The sequence below is a fragment of the Panthera tigris genome, chromosome C2 (genome assembly GCF_018350195.1).
Source record: "Panthera tigris isolate Pti1 chromosome C2, P.tigris_Pti1_mat1.1, whole genome shotgun sequence".
Taxonomy (NCBI): Eukaryota; Metazoa; Chordata; class Mammalia; order Carnivora; family Felidae; genus Panthera; species Panthera tigris.
The window spans coordinates 59,166,480-59,189,634 of record NC_056668.1 but is presented as its reverse complement, the minus strand read 5'-3'; the positions used below and the strand labels follow the sequence as shown (position 1 = coordinate 59,189,634).

General features: G+C 34.2%; 1 protein-coding gene across 7 annotated transcripts in view; it reads left to right on the top strand.

The window, feature by feature from the left end:
* The window catches only part of CFAP44 (cilia and flagella associated protein 44), a 158,714-nt gene that overhangs the window by 82,202 nt on the left and 53,357 nt on the right, over positions 1-23,155 (top strand). For all 7 annotated transcript variants that reach the window (XM_042998754.1, XM_042998752.1, XM_042998753.1 and 4 more), the window contains exons 23-24: positions 3,531-3,727; positions 5,353-5,527. In XM_042998754.1, coding sequence (XP_042854688.1) covers positions 3,531-3,727; positions 5,353-5,527 — 372 coding nt within the window. The remainder of the gene's footprint in view (positions 1-3,530; positions 3,728-5,352; positions 5,528-23,155) is intronic.

Sequence of the window (23,155 nt, the reverse complement as noted above, 5' to 3'; positions counted from 1 at the left end):
TGACACAGGTATTTGTGACACTGTATATATATGACACATTGTGTGCATGCATGTAAAATATCTTGCTCTAATCTGTGGTGTTCCTTTTCATTCTTTTAATGGTGGCTTTTTTTGAGCAGAAGTTTTTACTTTGATAAAGTTCATTTTATCAATATTTTCCTTTATGGTTGGTGCTTTTATGTTGTAACTAAGGAATATTTGCCAATTCCCAATTCATGAACTAATTCTCCTATGTTTTATTCTAAAAGCACCATTGTTTTGCCATTATCTATATTGATTTTCTGGGGGGAGGTTTAAGATGGACATCATTTGTTTCTATATGGATACTCAACTGGCCTGGTATCATTTGTTGAAAAGGCCATCCTTTCCTCACTAGATTGCATTGATAGTTTTGTCATAAATCAGGTCAATACATATATATATAATATATCTCAGAACTTTTATTTTAATTATTCTTGACATTTGATATTGTAAATCCTGTGGCTTTGTTCTTCACCTTCAATATTGTGTAGGTCCTTTAAATAGAATCAACTTGTCAATTTTCATCAAAAAACCCTGCTAAGATGTTGACTGAATTACATTGAATCTATAGATCAACTTCAATATAAGAGATTTTAAAAATAAATATTGAGTCTTTCAATCCATAAATATGATAGATCATGAAAAGAATACACTTTTAATATCTCTTCTAGTGGTTACAACCATACATCTCAATAATCTATTTCCATGAATTTATTAATCATTACTTACTGATTTCCTAGTATCACAGGTAAGGATTTTGTTTACCTTAATACACTCATGTTGGGGTGCTTGGGTGGCTCAGCTGGTTAAGCATCCCGCTTTGGCTCAGGTCAAGATCTCATGGTTCGTGAGTTCAAGCCCCACACTGGGCTCTGTGCTGACAGCTCAGAGCCTGGAGCCTGCTTTGGATTCTGTGTCTCCCTCTCTCTCTCTCTCTGCCCCTCCCCCACTCATGCTCTGTCTCTCTTTCTCAAAAAAAAAAAAACAACATTAAAAAACATATGCTCATGCTTTCCCCTCTACTGTCCTGAGCATATAAAATATAACAACTGATTTAATGTGCTTGTCTGCTAGATAGATAGGTAGATAGATAGGTAGATAGATAGATAGATAGATAGATAGATAGATAGATAGATAATAGATAGATAGGCAGTCTTCTGGGTCTGTTTCTATTAATTGAAAATTTTTGTTTATTTTGTGTTATATTTTTCTGCTTCTTTGCCTTCCTGAAAAATTTAGATTGGATGCCAGACATTATGAATTTCACAATGTGGGTGCTCGATATTTTTTATACTTTTAAATATTCTTGAACTTTGTTTTGGGATTCAGTTAAATTACTTAGAAGTAGTCTGAGTTTTTGAGGCTTGCTTTTAATCTGTGTTGGTGGGGGTCAAGCAGCCTTTAGAGCTGATTTTTCCTCACTACTAAGACAAAATCCTGAGTGGACAAAATCCTATTCCCATGTATTATTGGGCTTCTGGGAAAACAAGCTATTTCGACCTGTGTGAGGTCTGGGGATTTCTCTGTGTTCTCTTCTGGTGATTCTTTCCCCAGCCTCAGGTAGACTCCTTACATGCATGTGGTGATCAGTAATTACCTGAAGGCTAGAAGAGAGACGTCTGCAGATCTCCAGAGCTCTCTTCCTGTGCAGCAGTTTCTTCTCTGAAACTCTGCTCTGTGATTCATGGCTTGTTACCTGATATTAAATCCATGAATATTTGAATCTTGGAATGGTATCTAGATGACTACCTATCAAGAGATGAAAGTACCTTATAAGTTCTCTCAGGAAGAACCTTCGACGTAGTATCCTATGTTTGGCTTTAATAAATATGCATACTATATTTGTAAGTGTATATATATTGCAAGTATGAATCTTGACTCAAACCAGCGCAGCTCATTGTCCCAGGCTGCTTGCTTCTTTCATTTGTTTGATTCTATGGCTTCTGTGCTCTGCTGGAGCAGGCAGTTTTTGGTGAGGCCAGAAACTCCTGTTCCCAGAATCAAATGCACATGCCACCATTATCCTTGGGAACTTTTGTTTCCCCAGAGGCTGTTGGAAGCAGGGAATATGTACCCACAGCTCTAGGACCCAATTGCCCATCCTCTTCCTTGTCAGGTGGAAGCTCTTCCTCCCCAGTCTTCTGGCCCTCAAATACTTGTTTCCTTAATTCCTGGCATTCCCTTCCCTTCCAGGCTGCATCCTCCTTCCTCAGCTTTGCATCTTCAACAAACATATGGAAGGAAACACATTATCTAGATATCTGATGGGATTAGGGGAGAGAATAAAGTGGTACCACTGAGTAACACTGGGTAGTACCAGTGTTTTCATCTTCACCAATCTAATAGAGCAAATGTGATAACTCTCGGTTAAATCATTTGCATTTTTTCTGATTATTGGTGAAGTTAAGCACTTCTTTTCATACACTGATGTTCTTCAGAGGATTAGTCTTCTGAACCTTTCTTTTCGTATGTTTATAGTTCATTTATATTTAATCTTCAGAGGAAGATTCCTTGTTCATTTTCCTTTGAGTTCTGATTTTCTTCTTAATTTGATTCACTACTTCTGTATTTTTCTTTTATACATATTGCAAATGCTTTATCCTACAATGCCATTTGCCTTAAACGTTGTTCACATTTTTCTAACTGTGCATAAGTTTTATATTTTTATGGGATCAAAACCATGCATATTTTCCCTTCATGTTATCTGTGTCTCATGACAAGACTAAAATTTAAAGAGTAAAACTCCAGTGGGCAAGAAAATAAAGTTTTATAGTGATGAGAAAGGTACTATGCTATGAGGGAAAAGGGAAAATCAGAAATAGTAAGCCATTTTAAAAGAAGAAATAGAGTTAAAAGGATTGCATTAGAAAAATAATAAGAAAGATAAACTAGGAATAATTACTATATACATAAGTTAAATTCTAAAATTAAAAGATGGGAAAATAATTATGAACCAGTGACAAAAACATAGCAAGAATTAAGCATTAATTGATAAAGAACAAATATCTTTGGGCTATAAAAGAAAAGTGAACTGGAGAGTAGTATGAATTTGAGTTTAATATTTTTTATAGAAGCAAATAGGGTAACATGTGAGATATATATATATATATGTATACATATGATAATAGGTATCTCATGAGATAACAGGCAGTAGAGTACATTTTCTTACAGTTTAAGATCCATTTACCATTAAATTACAGTGTACCTGAAAAATTTTTGTTTTTTTACATATTAGCCAAACAATGGCATTATATATTGATTAATAATGAGTTGTTTAATATTTTAATTAGAAAATTCTACTTGCTCTTTAACAAAGTCCTGTGCAACTTCTATCACATTCTTGTTGGTTAATGCATTTTCCAACTTTGGATCCACACAATATAGTATCATTTATAAGCATAGTTATTGTGGTCCTATTTTATTACTTAATCATGCAGAATGACTAAAATGGTATAATTAAATGATTAAAATGGCTATGATCGCAAATACTTGTTCTATTTTTTTTTCAGATTTCGTGATTCATTGGAAAGTGATACAATTGTGGTTCACGCTATACAAAGTGATCACAAGATATCCTCCTATAGGCTTGTGAAGCCCTCTAAGTACTCCAAGTCCAAACGACCGAGTCAATCAGAAAGAAGAACAAGCAAATTGGAGAGATTTGAAAAAGAGGGAGCTGGAAGAAAGGATAGCCAGAAAGATACAGGTAGCTTAAATGACAGAAAGTCTTTGAATCCTTATTAAGATTTCAAAACTGAATAATATTTTTATGGGCAGAACTTTCAAACCCTTTCTGGTTCTGGTGACTTGAGCTCACTCTGTTATTTCCCTTTCCTTAGTCCCTTGGATAATAATCAAGAGAGCTAGATGTGAGTGGTTTGGCTGAGAATGAGAGGCCATGTTCCTCCAGCAAATGCTTCACACCAGGTCTTTGATGCAGGCTGCTAAGGAAAACCCACCCTGGTTATGTGACTGAAGTGGGTAAAGAATACCTAATGCTGCTAATTTCTTACTTCCCGCTTTTAACTCTTCTTAAATCTAAGATTTCCCCAGTTGCTGGTTTCGAGGCAGTGTTTCTTTACAGATTCTTGGGCTCCATCCCAGAGAGTGGGGGTAGAGCATTTCAAACCAGCTTCTAAGTGCTTATGCTTTAAACAGAATGATGAGCTGAGAATTCAGGCGTGAAATGTACTTAATCTCTGTGGCCTGCCTGTTGTAACTGCCTTCAGGGTGACTGCAGATGAGTAAGAGGAAGACAAGAATTCTGGGAATGACTTGTAGAGCCCAGTCAAAAATAAATAAAAGGCACTGCAACTAGTCCCCATGATACGGTACTGACATTAATGCTGTTTATCCTCTTTATTGAGAAAACGTTACTGGCTCCTTTCCGCCTCTGGGATAAATTCTGAAATCATTATCCTGGTATTTAATCCTTCCACAGTATATTCCTATTCTGTTTCCTACAAATTCTGTTTCCTAGTGCATTTTCATACTGTTCTACTGGTGTTTTTAGCCTATTGTCTTGCTTAATGCTCCCTAAATATGCCAGATACTTTTAGACCCAGGCTCTGACTGGAATGACCAATTCACTCCTCTCTTCTCTGAATTCTACCAGTTCTTAGAGATTCCAGATTGAATTATACTTTTGTTATAAAGTCTTTCCATGACCACCCAAGCCACATTAAACTCTTCCTTTTCCATATTACCGTATATTTGAAATATGAAAAGTGAAATGGTGAGTTATAACTATATGACCATCCCATATTATTGTTTAACTTTCCCCCCAAAGTATCTCTAGAGTATATTTCTCCATAGCTTGAACATGAATTAAGAAATTGCCTCAGTAGATATTTAATTTAAAAATTTTAAATCATAGGTTTGATTGTGTGTTCCTGACTACTTTTTTAATTGGCCACAGACCACTGTAATCACTATAGGTCACCTCAAATTACATATGTCAAATAGGACTCGCTGATTCCTCCTTCTCCCACCATATCACAAGCGTTCCTACCCAACTTCCCAGTATATCTATCAGTGCCCCCTCATTATTTACCTTGTTTTCAAATTACTTGATATATGTCTTATCTTGCCAACTTTTCAGTAATGTACATTAGAGCAAATATCGTGACTTATATCTCTTTATTATGGTATTCTAAAATACATATTATGGGATTGAATTCATGGTAGTTGTTTAACAAATAATGTGATTTACAGATTCAGTGTATTCTGTTTGTTTTAATGTGGCAGGGTTAAAACATATTTGAGAATTTCATTTTGATGTTTCAAAAAAATTGAAAACAAATAAAAGAAAAATGTTGACTCTCTGTACAGGTGAGAGTATTAATGTACCAGAAGAATCAATTATAGACAAAGGGAAGAAATTTCGGCCTAAAACCCTAAGTGAAATTATGGTGGAAAATCAAATTGAGAAAACGAGGAAACTTATATTAAAAGCTGAAAGGGCCCAACTTAAGATTCAGCAGCGAAGAAAGGAATGGGAGGAACTGTAAGTTTTCTTTTTTTTCCCCTAAACTCTTTCATTTTAATATGAGTTCCAAAATATTTTTGAATAGAAACAGAGATGGAGATATTGAAGACAGATCAGCTGGATTTTTCAGAGTGGTGATACCTTGGTGGAACTTCTATGATTCTTAGGGTTTGGGGTCCAGGAATTCCATTTTGTGAATACACTCAGGGATTTTTTTTAAGGATTGAGGAATTCTTTTCAATCCCAACAAGTTATTTTTCCTTATGTTCATCTAACATATAGTTTTTAGCTTTCATTTTTAGATGTCTAGTCATCTTAAGTTGACTTTAAAAAAACTCTGGCATGAAGTACTTTTATATAACAAGCACATTTTTTACATTTTTTTTTGCCACCTACATATATTTTTGATGAAATATCTCTTCATGTCTTTTGCCCATATTCAAATAAGATTGTTTACTATCTTACTGTTAAGTTTTGAGAGTTCTTCATATATTCTAGATATCAGTCCTTGGTTGGTTACGTGGTTTTCAAATATTTTCTCCCAGTGTGTAGCTTGTCTTTTCATTCCTTTAACATGGTCTTTTGCAGAGCAAAAGTTTTTATCTTTTTAAAGCCAATTTATTAATTTTTTCTTCTATGAATCTTGTTTTTGGTGTCAAGTCTAAGAACTCTGCCTAGGCCTAGTTCCCAACGATTTTCTCCTATTTATCTAAAAGTTTTATAATTTTACATTTTACATTTAAGTCTATGATCCATTTGGTGTTCATTTTTGTATAAGATGTGAGCTTTAGGTTTTTGTTTGTTTTGCCTGTGGATGTGCTATTTCCCTAGCACCATTTGTTGAAAAGTCTCTCTCTCTCCTCCATTGAATTTGTTTTGCAATTTTGCACCTCTGTCAAAAATCAGCTGGGCGTTTTGTGTAGGTCTACTTCTGGGTTCATAATTTGACTATTAAGTGTCATTGATCCCTTTGCCAATAACACACTGTCTTGATTACTGTAGCTATGTAATAGGTCCTAAAATTGGTCCTCTCAATTGTTTTAACTATTCTAGTTACTTTGCCTTTTATATAAATTTTAGAATAATCTTGTCTGTATTTACAAATAAAGTCTTGCTGGAATTATGATAGAAATTGTGTTAACCTGTGTTATCAGTTTGGGGGGTGGAACTGATGTATTTATTATGTTGAGTCTTCTAATCCATAGACCTGGTATGATTCTCCATTTATTTAGATCTTTGAATTTCTTTCTTCAATGTTTTGTTTTCAGTCCTACACATATTTTGTTAGAATTAGACATAAACAGTTTACTCTTTTAGCAATTGTAAATGATATTGTGCTTTGTTATTCAAAGCATGTTCATTGCTAGTATACAATGGATTTTTATATGTTTATCTGGTATCCTGTGACCTTGCTGAAGTGTCATATTCTGAGAGTTTTTTTGGTAGGTTCCTTAGGATTTTCTGTGTAGACAATCTTGTCATCTCTTAATAAGAACAATTTTATTTCTAATGTAATTTGTTTGCCTTATTTCCCTTTATTTTCTTGTTGGACTCATTAGAATTTCTAGTATAATGTTGAAACAGGGAAAGCTGGCATCTATAACTTGTATCCGATCTTAGGGGGAAAGAATTCAGTATTCGAACGGTTTTCATGCTCTTCAGCCTACCTATATTATTCGGTTTGAAGTTGGTGTTTTATTGGCAGTATATAGTAATGTTTTTTTAACCTACTCAGTTAATCTCAGTTCTTCAATGTTGTATTTAGCCACTTACACTTATATGATTTACACATGTATTTACTTATGTATTAACACATGTTAGTATTGATATTTCAGGCTTATATCTGCTATTTTATATTTTGTTTTCTGTTCTCTGTTTTTTGGTTTTCTGTTTTCTTTTTCATGCTTTCCTGTGGTTTACTTGAATATTTTAGAGTTTCAAAGTGATTATAGTGTTTTTGAGAATATCACTTGTACAGCTTTTTAGCATTTACTCTAGGTATTACATTATGTATGCACAACACGGTCCACAAGTTGACATTTTATCAGCTTGAATGAAATGTAGAAACCTTACCTGCATTTATGTCTCGTTACCCCTCCCATTGCCGCTTGTTTCCTTTGTTTATAATATAATTGTATAAATATTTTCTCACACATTTTAGCACTACATCAGACAGTGTCACAGTTTTTTAAACATTAAACATAACTTAGACAATAGTAGATGTAAAATGTTTTTGCCAGTATTTTCACCATTAACATTTTAATCTCTTCCTTCTTCATGTTCCAGAGTTCCCTCTTCTATCATTTCATTTATGGTTAGAAAACTTCCTTTAGTCATTCTTTTAGGGTTGGTATGCCAGTGACAATTTCTTAGTTTTTCTTCATCTGTGAATAGCTTGATTTCGTCTTCATTCTGGAAGGATATTCTTACTAGACATAAAATTCTGTGTTGACAGTTCTTTTCAACATGCAAAAAGTGTTGTGCTTCTTTCTGTCGGCCTGGCCCCCATGGTTTCTTATGATCAATCTTCTGTCATTCAAATTGTTTCCCCCCTTCATATAAGGTATTATTTTTCTCTTTTTGCTTTCAAGGTTTTTTTTTTTTTTTTTTTTTTGTCCTTAGTTGTCAGAAGTTTGACCATTATGTGTCTTGGCACATCTTTTAATTTATCCTTTTTGGGATTCATTAAAACATCTTGAATCTGTATGCTTGTATCTCTGACCAAATTTGGAAGGTTTTCATCTATTATTTCACATAGATTTTTGAAGCCCTGTCCTCTTTTTCTTTCCTTTCTTGGATTTCAATATCACAAATGTTAGATCCCTGAGGCTTTGTGTGCTTTTTTCTTTTTAATTTTTGTTGTTTATTTGTTTGTAGTGTCTTTGGGGGGGGGTTCAGATTGGGTAATTTCTATTGTTGTATCTTCAAATTCATTGATTCTTTCCTCTGTATCCTTCATTCTGGTGTTGAGCCCATTCATTAAGTTTTATTTGGTTACTGTACTTTTCAGTTCTAAAATTTCTATTTAGTTTTTCCTTGTATCTTTCATTTCTTTCTGAGACTCTATTTTTTCATCTGTTTCAAGCATCTTCCTAATCAGTTGTTGAAGCACTTTATGATGGCTGCTTTAAAATCCTTGCCAGATTATTCTAACATCTCTATCATGTTGGGGTTGGCAACTAGTAATTGTCTTTTCTTATTCAAGTTAAGATAATCCTGATTCTTTGTATGACAAATGATTTTTTATTATAATATGGACATTTGGGGTATTATGTTATGAGACTCTGAATCTTATTTATACATTCAGTTTTAGCTGGCTTTCTCTGACTTTAGCAGGATATATTCTATATTCATAATGAGATGAAGTCCTGTTCCCAGGGCTCACCTTTAACACCATCCCTGTAGGGGTTGTGTTGCTTTGTTAAAACCTGGTGGTGGTAAAAGTGTAAAGTCCCCACTTGACATTTGCTGGCAGGGCGGAGGTAGGCCACATTTGTGTGTATGTGTGCTGTGTGGCTAGAGTTCAGAGCATTTATTATCTAAAAGTTTTCGGTCTTACTATTCTTTTCTTTTATTGATCCTGTAGCTAGGAAGAGCAAGATTTTGTTGGGCTTTTATTGTCTAAACCCCATGGTGTTTCTAGTTGCTATTTTCTTTAGCTCCAAGTTGAGATATATAAGGCAAAAAGAAAGTCTAGAGATCTTACCATCATATACTTCTTTGGGTCCTAAGGTTCTTTGTAGTCTATCTTCTTTTCACTTTTCAGAAACTTATCTTTTAAATATAATGTTTAGGGGTTTTATTTGCGCTTGCCAGGAAAAATAAGAATATGTAAGTCTATTCCATCTTCCTAGAGGTGGAAATTCTTTCCACTGATTTTATTATATTTATCTTAATCCAGTGATCTTGCTAAACTCATTTACTAGGTCTAGTAACTTCATGGTCATGTTGTATGTGAGTAAAACAGATTCTTCCTTTCCAATCTCTGTCTTTTATTTTTTGACTCATTGTGCTGTCTAGGATATGCACTACAATGCATATGTACAATGATATTGTACAATGCATACAATAAAAATGGTGGGGTAAAAACATCCTTGTCTTTTTTCTAATCTAAGGAGAAACATTAAGTCTTTCTTTATGAAATGTGATATCAGCTCTTTAGAAGCACAGTATCAGATTGATGAAATTCCCTTTTGTTCTTAGTTTATTGAAAAAAATTAATTTATTATTTTTATCAAGGATAAGTATTGAATTTTATCAAATAATTCTTATATGCATACTGAGATGATCATATGCTTTAAAATTTTTATTCTTTAATATTGTGAGTCACTGTTACTGATATCAAATGTTAAATCAGCATTCCTAGGATAAATTTCACTTGATCATGGTGTATTCTCCTTTTAAAAATATTGCTGGAATTTTTTTTTTTTTTTTTTGTAGTATTCTTGTCTGGTTTTGGTATCAGGGTAATGCTGGCCTCATAAAAAAATTGTAACTCTTCCCTCCTCTTTTCTTATTTTTGGAAGAGTTTGAGCAGAATTTTTATTAATTCTTTAAACATTTGACAGAACTCATCATTGAAGCCATATGGTCCTGGGCTTTTGTTTGTGGGGAGGTTTTTGATTACTGATTCAATCTTTTTACTAGTAATTGATCTGCTCAGGTTTTCTGTTTCTTCATGATTTGGTCTTGATAGGTTGTATATTTTTAGGAACTTCTTCATTTCTTTAGGTGGTCCAATTTGGTGGTGTATAATTATTCATAGTAGTCTCTTAGGATCCTTTGTGTTTCTGTGGTATCAGTTGTAATATCTCCTTCTTGATTTCTGATTTTATTTAAGTTCTTTCTTTGATGAGTCCAGCTAAAAGTTAGTCAATTTTTTTATATCTTAAAAAATACCCCACTCTTAGTTTCATTGATCTCTCCTACTGTCTCTTAAATCTCATGTCATTTATTTCTGCTCTGAGTTTTGTTATTTCTTTCTTTCCATTCACTTTGTGCTTTTTTTTCTAGTTTCTTGAGGTATAAGGTTAAATTGGTTATTTAAGATTTCTCTTGTTTCTTGATGTATGCATTTATCACTATAAACTTCCTTGTTAGAACTGCTCTTCTTGAATCCTGTAAGTTTAGGTATGTTGTATTTCTATTTTCACTTATTACAAGGCATTTTTGATTTCTCTTTTGATGTTTTCTTTGGTTGTTCGGAGTGCATTGTTTAATCTCCAGATATTTATGAATTCTAAAGTTTCCTTCTTGTAATTGATTTCTAATTTATACCGTTGTGCTTAGATAAGATATTTGATATGATTTTAGGTTTCTTAAATTAATTAAGACTTGTTTTGTGGCCTAATATGATTTATCCTAGGGAATGTTGCATGTGCATTTAAGAATGTGTATTCTGCCACTATTGAATAGAATGTCTGTAAATATGTGTTAAGTCCATCTGGTCTAACATGTCATTTAAGTCCCATATTTCCTTATTGATTTTTTTGCCTGGATGACCTCACTGTTGTTGTATGCTTGGATACCTTCTCTTTATGCTGTTTGTATCTATTATAGGTTTTTGCTTTGTGGTTACTGTGAGACTTAACATAAAACATATTGGTGTATTTTAACCTGATAAAAACTTTGAACACATGTTAAAACTGTATGTTTAACACCCCCCAACACTTTGTTTTTAATATCACAGTTCACATCTTTACCCTATATATCCATTAACAAACCATTGTAGTTATTGTTATTTTTAAATATTTTTTGTCTTTTAACCTTTATACTAAATTGATAAGTGATTTACCTACCACCATTAAAACATTAAAGTTCTGAATTTAACTATATATCTGCCTTTATCAATGAAATTTATACTTATATATGTTTTCCTATTACTAGTTAGTGTCCTTTTACTTCAGGTAGAAGAAATGCCTTTAGCATTTCTTAAAAGGTTGGGCTAGTGGTGATGAACTTCTTCAACATTTCTTTGTCTGAAAAACTCTATTTCCCCAATGCTGAAGGATAACTTTGCTTGTTAGGTTATTTTTGGTTGACAGTCTTTTTCTTTTAGCATCTTGAATTTATCCTGCCACTCCCTTCTGGCCTACAAAGTTTCTGTTAAAAATCTGCTTATAGTCTTATAGGGCTTCCTTTATATGTAAAAATTTGTATTTCTCTTGCTGTTTTAAAAAGATTTTCTCCTTGTCTTTAATTTTTGACAATTTATTATACTGTGTTTTGGCATGGGTCTTTTTGGATTTATTTGTTTTAAACTTTCTGGGCATCCTGGATCTGGAGGTCTATTTCTTTCCCCAGGTTAAAGAATTTTTCAGCCATTCTTTCTTTCTTTTTAATTTTTAAAGTGTATTTATTTATTTTGAGAAAGAGCACAAGTCGGGGAGTGGCAGAGAGAGGGAGAGAGAGAGAGAATCACAAGTAGGCACCTCACTGCCAGTGTAGAGCCTGATGCAGGGCTCCAATCCATGAACTGTGAGATCATGACCTGAGCTGAAGCTGGATGCTCAACTGACTGAGCCACCCAGGTACCCCTCAGCCATTCTTTCTTTGAATAAGACTTCTGCTCACCTTTCTCTTTTTGGGACCCCTATAATGTGCATATTAATTTGTTTGATGATGTCTCATAAGTCCCTTAACTTATCTTTACTCTTTTTAATTCTTTTTTCTTTTGCTCCTCTGATTAGATGAATTCCACTGCTCTGTCTTTGACTTTATCAGTCTTTTCTTCTGCTTGATCTAGTTTGGTGTTGAACACCATTTGTAAATGTTTCAGTTCAATTATTGTATTCTTCACCTCCATGTTTTCTATTTGGTGCTTTCTTATGTTTTCTATCACTTTGCTGAAATATTCACTTTGTTTATACGTTGTTTTCCCGACCTCGGTGAGTGTCTTTATAAACATTATATTAAACTCTTTATCAGGTAAATCACTTTTCTTTATTTCATTAAGGTCTTTTTCTAGAGTTTTATCTTGTTCTTTTGTTTTGGAACATATTTTTCTGTTTCTTCATTGTCCTTGACTCCACGTGTTGGTTTCTGCACATTAGATAAAACAGCCATCTCTCCCAGTCTTTATGGAGTGTCTTCTCATGTAGGAGATGTTCACCCTGGTCTAGACTCAATCTCTCTCTCTCTCTCTCTCTCTCTCTTTTGTTTTATGTTGAGGTGGGTTAATTGACATGGAAAGATGTTTACACTATATTATTAATGAAAAAGCACATAGGGCAACAGTATAATTTGGGAGTGATAGGATTATGGACCTTACAGGTGTTTTTTTCTTTTTTCTTATCTGTATTTCCTAATTTTTTATAGCAACTTTATGGAGATATAATTTACATATCATACAATTTGCTCATTTCCTGTCCAATTCAATGTGGGTTTTTTTGTATATTCAGACTTTCATAACCATTATCACTATTTTCTAATATCGTTATCTGCCCCCCCACCCCACAAAACCCTACTCATTAGCATTCACTCTCCATTTTCACAAACTCCCATTCTTAGCCCTAAGCAACTACTTTTGGTCTCTATAGATTTGTCTATTCTGGAAATTATATATATAATGGGTTCTGTGGTCTTTGTGACTGGCTTTTTTCACTTAGTACATCTTTTTATTTCATCCATGTTGTAACATGTATGCCTCACTCCTCTTTTTTAATAATATTTTTAATGTTTATTATTTTGAGAGAGAGAGATCGGGGAAGAGGGGCAGAAAGAGAGGGAGACAAAATCCCAAGCAGGCTCCATGCTGTCAGCACAGAGCCTGAGGCAGGATTTGAACTCTCAAACTGTGGATCATGACCTGAGCCAATAATCAAGAGTCAGACACTTAACTGACTGAACCATGCAGGCACCTCAATACTTCATTCCTTTTTATGAATAATAAATAATCCATGTCATATTTATCAGTTCATCAGTGGAAACACATTTAGGTTATTTCTACCGTTTCACGATTATGAATATTGCTACTGTTAACATTTGTGTAACTTTTGAGTAGACATGTGTTTTCAATTCTCTTGGATAGATACCTAGGAGTGGATTTGCTGGGTCTGATATGCTAATTCTGTTTAATCCTTATTTTTTACCTGAAGTGTGGTTGACACACTCCGGTGTACGACATAGCGATTCAACAACTCTATACATTATGCAGTGCTCATAGGTGTAGCTACTATCTGTCACCATACACTATTACAACACCATTGACTGTATTGCCCATGTTGTAACTTTCATCCCTGTAGCTTATACATTCCATAACTGCAAGCCTGTACCTACCACTCCCATTCACCTATTTTCTCAGTTCCCTACCCCTGTCTGCTCTGGTAACCATAGTTTGTTTTCTGTACTTATGGACCTGTTTTTGCTTTTTTGTTGTTTTTTGTACATTTGGTTTTTAGATTCCACATAGAAGTGATATCATATATCTGTCTTTCTCTGTCTGACTTATTTCATTTAGCATAATACCCTCTAGGTCCATCTGTGTTGTTGGAAATGGCAAGATCGCATTCTTTTTTATAGCTGAGTAATATTCTCTTGTATGTGGTGTGTGTGTGTGTGTGTGTGTGTGTGTGTGTGTGTGTTTATATATATATGGTACCAATTAATCCATCATCTATGGATGGACACTTAGGTTGCTGCCATATTTTTTTTTGTAAATAATACTGCAATAAATTTAGGGTTGCCTATATCTTTTTAAATTAGTGTCTTGTTTTCTTTGGGTAAATACCCAGTAGTGGAATTATTTAATTATAAGGTATTTCTATTTTTTTTGAGGAACATCCATACTATTTTCCACAGTGGTTGCACCAATTTGCGTTCTTACCAAGAGTGCATGATAATTCTTTTCATTTACACCCTCATGGAGTGTTTTCTTAATTTCTCTTTCTGATAATTTGTTATTAATGTATAAAAATGCAACAAATTCCTCCATATTAATTTTGTATCCTGTGGCTTTATTAAATTCACTTATTACTTCTAATAGTTTTTTGATGGAGTTTTGAGGGTTTTCTATGTATAGTATCGTATCATCTGCAAATAGTGACAGTTTTGCTTCTTCCTTACCAATTTAGATACATTTTCTTTTTTCTTATATGAGTGCTGTGGTTAGGACTTCCAGTACTATGCTGAATAAAAGGGCTGAGAGGGGATATCTCTCTCTCTTGTTCCTCATCCTGGAGGAAAAGCTCTCAGTTTTTTACCATTGAGTATGATGTTAGCCATGGCTTTTTCATATATACCTTTATTATGTAAAGGTATGTTCCCTCTGCAGTCACTTTGTTTAGAGTTCTTATCATGAGTGGATGGTGAATTTTGTCAGATGCTTTTTATGTACCTATTGAGATGATCATATGATTTTTATACTTTATTTTGCTAATGTGGTGAATGACATTGATTAGTTTGTGAATATAGAACCATCCTTGCATCCTCAAAATAAATCCTACTTGGTCTTGGTGAATATCCTTTTAATGTATTGTTGAATTCAGTTTGCTAATATTTACTTGAGGATTTTTGTATCTGTGTTCATCAGGGATATTAGCCTGTAGTAGTTTTTATTTTCTTCCAAGTTTTTCTTTAAATTCCAGCTGGTTAACACAGTGTAATATTGGTTTCAGGTGTACAATATGGTGATTCAACATTTACATACAACACCTGGCACTTATCACAACAAGTGTCCTCCTTAATTAACCCATTAATCACCATTAATGCCCTCCTTAATCCCAATCACCTAATTAACCCATCCCTCCATCTACCTCCCCTCTGGTAACCATCAGTTTGTTCTCTATAGTTAAGAGTCTGTTTCTTGGTTTTCCTCTTTTTCTCACCTATGTTTGTTTGTTTTGTTTGTTTTGTTAAATTTCTAGCCACAGCAGTCAGACAACACAAAGAAATAAAAGACATCCAAATTGGCTAGGAAGAAGTCATACTTTCACTATTTGCAGATGACATGATAATCTGTATAGAAAACCCTAAAGACTCTACCTAAAAATTTCTAGAACTAATATATGAATTTAGCAAAGTTGCAGGATCAAAAATCAATGTACAGAAATCTGTTTCATTTCTATATACCAATAATGAAGCAGCAGAAAGAGAAATCAAGGAATTAGTCCCATTCACAATTGCACTAAAAACCATAAGATACCTAGGAATAAACCTAACCAAAGAGGCAAAATATCTGTACTCTGAAAACTAAAAACATTGATAAAAGGAATTGAAGATGACACAAAGATATGGAAAAACATTCCATGCTTATGGATTGGAAGAATAAATATTGTTAAAATATGACACTACCCAAAGCAATCTACACCTTTAATGCAATCTCTACCAAAATACCACCAGCATTTTTCACAGAGCTAGAAAAATTCTAAAATTTGTATAGAAACACAAAAGACCCCAAATAGCCAAAGCAATCTTGGAAAAAAAAAAAAAAAAGCAAAGCTGAAGGCATCACAATTCCAGACTTCAAGTTATATTACAAAGCTGTAGTGATCAAGACAGTATGGTACTGGCACACACACACACACAAATAGAACAGAATAGAAAACCCAGATATGAAACCACAACTATATGGCCAATTAACATTCAACAAAGCAAAGTTCCCTTTGTTACTGTGTCTTCATGTCTCTTGCTGTTCTCTCTGTGGTATATCTTTTATTGTGTAGAAGCTGTTAAGTGAGTCCTCAGTTCTTCTTCAGAAGGAATTGCTTTATAAGTAAGTGTAGATTTGGTGTGTCTGTGGAAGATATGGGTTCAAGGTCTTCCTCTATTGACATCTTGGATTATATCAACCTGGCCTGAGCTCAGTTGTCTCTCAGAACTTTGTGCTTGTGCAAGCCATCAAAAATCATATAATCATCTCAATAGATGGAGAAAAAGCATTTAACAAAATTCAACATCTACTCATGATAAAAATTCTCACCAAATTTGATATAGCAGAAATATATCTCAGCAAAATAAAGGCCACAATATGACAAGCTGTCAGCTAACATCATACTCAATGGCAAAAATCTGAAAGCTTTCCTTCTGAAATCAGGAACAAAGATGTTCACTCTTGCTACTTGTTTTTAACACAGTAGTATAAGTCATAGTTAGAACAGTTAGGGGGAAAAATCAAAATTAGGAAGGAAGAAGTACATCTTTCTATTTGCAGATGACATTATATATCTATATCTATATATCTATATATCTATATCTATATATCTATATCTCTATCTATCTATCTATATATATATCTCCTAAAGACTCCACAAAAATACCATTAGAACTAATAAATGAATTCAGTAAAGTGGCAAGATAAAATAAATATATAAAAATCAGTGTTTCTATACATTAACAATGAACTCTCAGAGAAATTAGGAAAACAATTCCATCACAATGGCATCAAAAAGAATAAATACATAGGAATAAATTTAACAAAGGAAATGAAATATCAGTACACTTTGAAAGAAATTGAAGAAGACATAAATAAATGGAAAGATATTTCGTGCATGAAGCATCTTAATATTGTTAAAATGTCCATACTATCCAAAGGAATTTATAGCTTCAGCAATCACTATCAAAATTCCAAAGGCATTTTCACAGAAATAGTAAAAGAAATCCTAAAATATTGCACAGAACCACAAAAGACCCTGAATAGCCAAAGCCATCTTGAGAAATAAAAACAAAACTAGAAATATACTCCTTGACTTCAAACTATATTACAGAGCTATAGCAATCAAAACAGTATGACATCAGCATAAAAACAGACATTCAATTAAATAGAATAGAGACCAGAAATAAACCCATTTGTATGTGGTCAGTTTATGACAAGGAACCAAGAATATATAATGGGGAAAGGACAGTCTTTCCAGTAAATGGTGTTGGGAAAACTGAACTGCCACATACAAAAGAATAACACTGGACCAGTGTCTCTCACCATAACATGAAAATCAATGAAAAATGAATTAACAACTTGAATGTAAGACCTGAAACCATAAAACTCCTAGAAGAAAGTCTAGATGGTAAGACCCTCAACATTGGTCTTGTCAATGATTTTTTAGGTTTGACACCAAAAGCAAAGGCAACAAAAATGAAAATAAATAAGTGCAACTACAACAAACTAAAAAGCTTCTCTACAGTGAAGGCAACCATCAAAAAAATGAAAGGGCAACTTAGGGAATGTATTCACAATCATACATGTGATAAGGAGTTAATATCCAAAATATATAGAGAACTCTTACAACTTAATAGCAACAAAATAAACAAACAAAACAAAACAACAACAACAAAAACCCACCCAAAACCCAAACAGATTTAAATGTGGGCAGAGGACTTATGTGGACAGTTTTCAAAAGAGACCTACAAAAGGCCATCATATACATGGAGAGGTGCTGAACATCACTAATCATCAGGGAAATGCAAATCAAAATCACAACAAGATATTACCTCACACCTGTTGAATACCTATTATCAAAAAGATAAGAGATAAGCATTGGCAAAAATGTGGAGAAAAGGAAAGCTTGTACACTGTTGATGAAAACATAAATTTGTGCAGCCACTATGGAAAACAGTATGGAATTTCCTAAAACAATTAAAAATAAGACTACCACATGGTCCAGCAATCTCACTTATGGATATATAGCCAAAGAAAATGAAAATTGGACTTTGAAGAGATATCTGCACTACCATGTTTATTGAAGCATTAATAACAATAGTTGAGAAACGGAAACAACCTAAGTCTCCTTTAATGGTTGAGTGGATAAAGAAGTTATGACACATATATATGATGGAGTATTATTTAGCCTTAAAAAGAGAGAAATGCTTCCATTTGCAATGATACAAATGGACTTTGAGGGCATATACTAAGTGAAATAAGTCAGAGGAAAATAAAAACTGTATGATCTTCCTTATATGTTCAATCTAACAAATCTGAACTCATTGAAACAGGACAGATTGGTGATTGCTAGAGGTGGGGAGTTGGGGATGGAGAAATGGATGAAGGTAGTCAAATGGTACAAACTTCCAGTTATAAGATAAATAAGTTCTGGAGATGTAGTCTACAATATCATGACTGTAGTTACCAATAGTGTATTGTATATTTGAAAGTTGCTAAGAAGGTAGGTCTTAAAAGTTCTCATCACAAGGGATGCCTGGGTGGCTCAGTTGGTTAAGCATCTGACTTCAGCTCAGGTCGTGATCTCACGGTTTGTGAGTTTGAGCCCCTAGTCGGACTCTGTGCTGTCAGCTCGGAGCCTGGAGATGTTTCAGATTCTGTGTCTCCCTCTCTCTCTGCCCCTCCTCTGCTCACACACTCTCTTTCTCTCTGTCTCAAAGATAAATAAAAACATTTAAAAAAAAAGTTTTCTTCACAAGAAAAAAATTGTAACTGTATGGATCAATGTTAACTTACTGTGGCAAACATTTTGTAATAGATACATGTATGAAATCATGACATTGCACACCCTAAACTAATACAATGTTATGTGTTGATCATATCTTAATAAACAGGAAAATAGGCTTTTGATATTTTCCAAAATGCATTTGATTTGCTGGCATTTTTAAAGGGCTTTTGTGTCTTTTTAAATGAAGAATATTGGTCTCTAGTTTCATTGTTACGTAATATCTTTTCTGGTTTGTTATCAGGATAATACTGGTTTCATACAATGAGATGAGAAGTTTTCCTTCTATTTTCTGGAAGACTTTGTGTAGGCTTAATATGATTGATTTCTTAAATATTTGATAGAATTTACCAGTGAAGGCATCTAGACATGGAATATTCTTTGAGAGAACTTCATAAATGCAAATTCCAATTTTTCATTGTTATAGTGCTATTCAGATTTTGGATTTCCTCTTGGATCACTTTAGGTAATTTGTGTCTTTCAAGGAATTTGTGAATTTCATCTAGGTTATCAAATTTTTTGGCATAAAATAATTCATACTGTTGCCTTATTATTTTAGTTTCTTTAGTATCTGTTGTCCCCTGTTTTATTCTTGATTTCATGAATTTGTATTGTCTTTTTCTTGGTCATTCCAGCCAAAGATTTATCAATTTTATTAATCCTTTCAAGGAGCTAACTTTTGGTCATAGATTTTTAGAACTATTGCTTGTCAGCTTTCCATGTCATTTCCTTTATTCTAATTAATTTGGGCTTAGTTAATTCTTCTTAAAGTTTAGGCTATAAGCTTTGATCTTATACTTTAATTCTTTTATAATTATGAGCATTTACAGTATAAATGGAAGTATAAATTTAAAGTATAAATGAAACACTGAGGTACATTTCGCCAGTTCTGATGTATCTTTACCATTATTCATTCCAAAATATTTTCTTTTTTTTTTATATATATATGAAGTCTATTATCAAATTGGTTTTCATACAACACCCAGTGCTCATCCCAAAAGGTGCCCTCCTCAATACCCATCACCCACCCTCCCCTCCCTCCACCCCCCGTCAACCCTCAGTTTGTTCTCAGTTTTGTTTTTTTTTTTTTTTGTTCTTTGTGTGTGTGTGTGTGTGTGTGTGTGTGTGTGTGTGTTCTCAGTTTTTAAGAGTCTCTTATGCTTTGGCTCTCTCCCACTCTAACCTCCCTTTTTTTTTTTCCTTCCCCTCCCCCATGGATTTCTGTTAAGTTTCTCAGGATCCACCTAAGAGTGAAAACATATGGTATCTTTCTTTCTCTGTATGGCTTATTTCACTTAGCATCACACTCTCCAGTTCCATCCATGTTGCTACAAAAGGCCATATTTCATTCTTTCTCATTGCCACGTAGTACTCCATTGTGTATATAAGCCACAATTTCTTTATCCATTCATCAGTTGATGGACATTTAGGCTCTTCCCATAATTTGGCTATTGTCCAGAGTGCTGCTATAAACATTGGGGTACAAGTGCCCCTATGCATCAGTACTCCGGTATCCCTTGGGTAAATTCCTAGCAGTGCTATTGCTGGGTCATAGGGTAGGTCTATTTTTAATTTTTTGAGGAACCTCCACACTGTTTTCCAGAGTGGCTGCACCAATTTGCATTCCCACCAACAGTGCAAGAGGGTTCCCGTTTCTCCACATCCTCTCCAGCATCTATAGTCTCCTGATTTCTTCATTTTGGCCACTCTGACTGGCGTGAGGTGATATCTGAGTGTGGTTTTGATTTGTATTTCCCTGATGAGGAGCGACGTTGAGCATCTTTTCATGTGCCTGTTGGCCATCTGGATGTCTCCTTAGAGATGTGCCTATTCATGTCTTCTGCCCATTTCTTCACTGGATTATTTGTTTTTAGGGTGTGGAGTTTGGTGAGTTCTTTATAGATTTTGGATACTAGCCCTCTGTCCAATATATCATTTGCAAATATCTTTTCCCATTCCGTTGGTTGCCTTTTAGTTTTGTTGGTTGTTTCCTTTGTTGTGCAGAAGCTTTTTACCTTCATAAGGTCCCAGTAATTCATTTTTGCTTTTAATTCCCTTGCCTTTGGGGATGTGTCAAGTAAGAAACTGCTACGGCTGAGGTCAGAGAGGTCTTTTCCTGCTTTCTTCTCTAGGGTTTTGATGGTTTCCGATCTCACATTCAGGTCCTTCATCCATTTTGAGTTTATTTTTGTGAATGGTGTGAGAAAGTGGTCTAGTTTCAATCTTCTGCATGTTGCTGTCCAGTTCTGCCAGCACCCTTTGTTAAAGAGACTGTCTTTTTTCCATTGGATGTTCTTTCCTGCTTTGTCAAAGATTAGTTGGCCATACGTTTGTGGGTCTAGTTCTGGGGTTTCTATTCTATCCCATTGGTCTATGTGTCTGTTTTTGTGCCAACACCATGCTGTCTTGATGATTACAGCTTTGTAGTAGAGGCTAAAGTCTGGGATTGTGATACCTCCTGCTTTGGTCTTCTTCTTCAAAATTACTTTGGCTATTCGGGGCCTTTTGTGGTTCCATATGAATTTTAGGATTGCTTGTTCTAGTTTCGACAAGAATGCTGGTACAATTTTGATTGGGATTGGATTGAATGTGTAGATAGCTTTGGGTAGTATTGACATTTTGACAATATTTATTCTTCCAATCCATGAGCACGGAATGTTTTTCCATTTCTTTATATGTTCTTCAACTTCCTTCATAAGCTTTCTATAGTTTTCAGCATACAGATCTTTTACATCTTTGGTTAGATTTATTCCTAGGTATTTTATGCTTCTTGGTGCAATTGTGAATGGGATCAGTTTCTTTATCTGTCTTTCTGTTGCTTCATTATTAGTGTATAAGAATGCAACTGATTTCTGTACATTGATTTTGTATCCTGCAACTTTGCTGAATTCATGTATCATTTCTAGCAGACTTCTGGTGGAGTCTATCGGATTTTCCATGTATAATATCATGTCATCTGCAAAAAGTGAAAGCTGAACTTCATCTTTGCCAATTTTGATGCCTTTGATTTCCTTTTGTTTTCTGATTGATGATGCTAGAACTTCCAACACTATGTTAAACAACAGTGGTGAGAGTGGACATCCCTGTCATGTTCCTGATCTCAGGGAAAAAGCTCTCAGTTTTTCCCCATTGAGGATGATATTAGCTGTGGGCTTTTCATAAATGGCTTTTATAATGTGTAAGTATGTTCCTTCTATCCCGACTTTCTCGAGGGTTTTTATTAAGAAAGGATGTTGAATTTTCTCAAATGCCTTTTCTGCATCCATTGCCAGGATCATATGGTTCTTATCTTTTCTTTTATTAATGTGATGTATCACGTTGATTGATTTGTGAATGTTGAACCAGCCCTGCATCCCAGGAATGACTCCCACTTGATCATGGTGAATAATTCTTTTTATATGCTGTTGAATTCGATTTGCTAGTATCTTATTGAGAATTTTTGCATCCATATTCATCAGGGATATTGGCCTGTAGTTCTCTTTTTTTACTGGGTCTCTGTCTGGTTTAGGAATCAAAGTAATACTGGCTTCATAGAATGAGTCTGGAAGTTTTCCTTCCCTTTCTATTTTTTGGAGTAGCTTGAGAAGGATAGGTATTATCTCTGCTTTAAACGTCTGGTAGAACTCCCCTGAGAAGCCATCTGGTCCTGGACTCTTATTTGTTGGGAGATTTTTGATAACTGATTCAATTTCTTTGCTGGTTATGGGTCTGTTCAAGCTTTCTATTTCCTCCTGATTGAGTTTTGGAAGCGTGTGGGTGCTTAGGAATTTGTCCATTTCTTCCAGGTTGTCCAGTTTGTTGGCATATAATTTTTCATAGTATTCCCTGGTAATTGCTTGTATCTCTGAGGAATTGGTTGTAATCATTTAATTTTCATTCATGATTTTATCTATTTGGGTCCTTTCCCTTTTCTTTTTGAGAAGCCTGGCTAGAGGTTTATCAATTTTGTTTATTTTTTCAAAAAACCAACTCTTGGTTTCGTTGATCTGCTCTACAGTTTTTTTTTTAGATTCTATATTGTTTATTTCTGCTCTTATCCTTATTATTTCTCTTCTGCTGCGTTTAGGCTGCCTTTGCTGTTCTGCTTCTATTTCCTTTAGGTGTGCTGTTAGATTTTGTATTTGGGATTTTTCTTGTTTCTTGACATAGGCCTGGATTGCAATGTCTTTTCCTCTCAGGACTGCCTTTGCTGCATCCCAAAGCGTTTGGATTGTTGTGTTTTCATTCTCATTTGTTTCCATATATTTTTTAATTTCTTCTCTAATTGCCT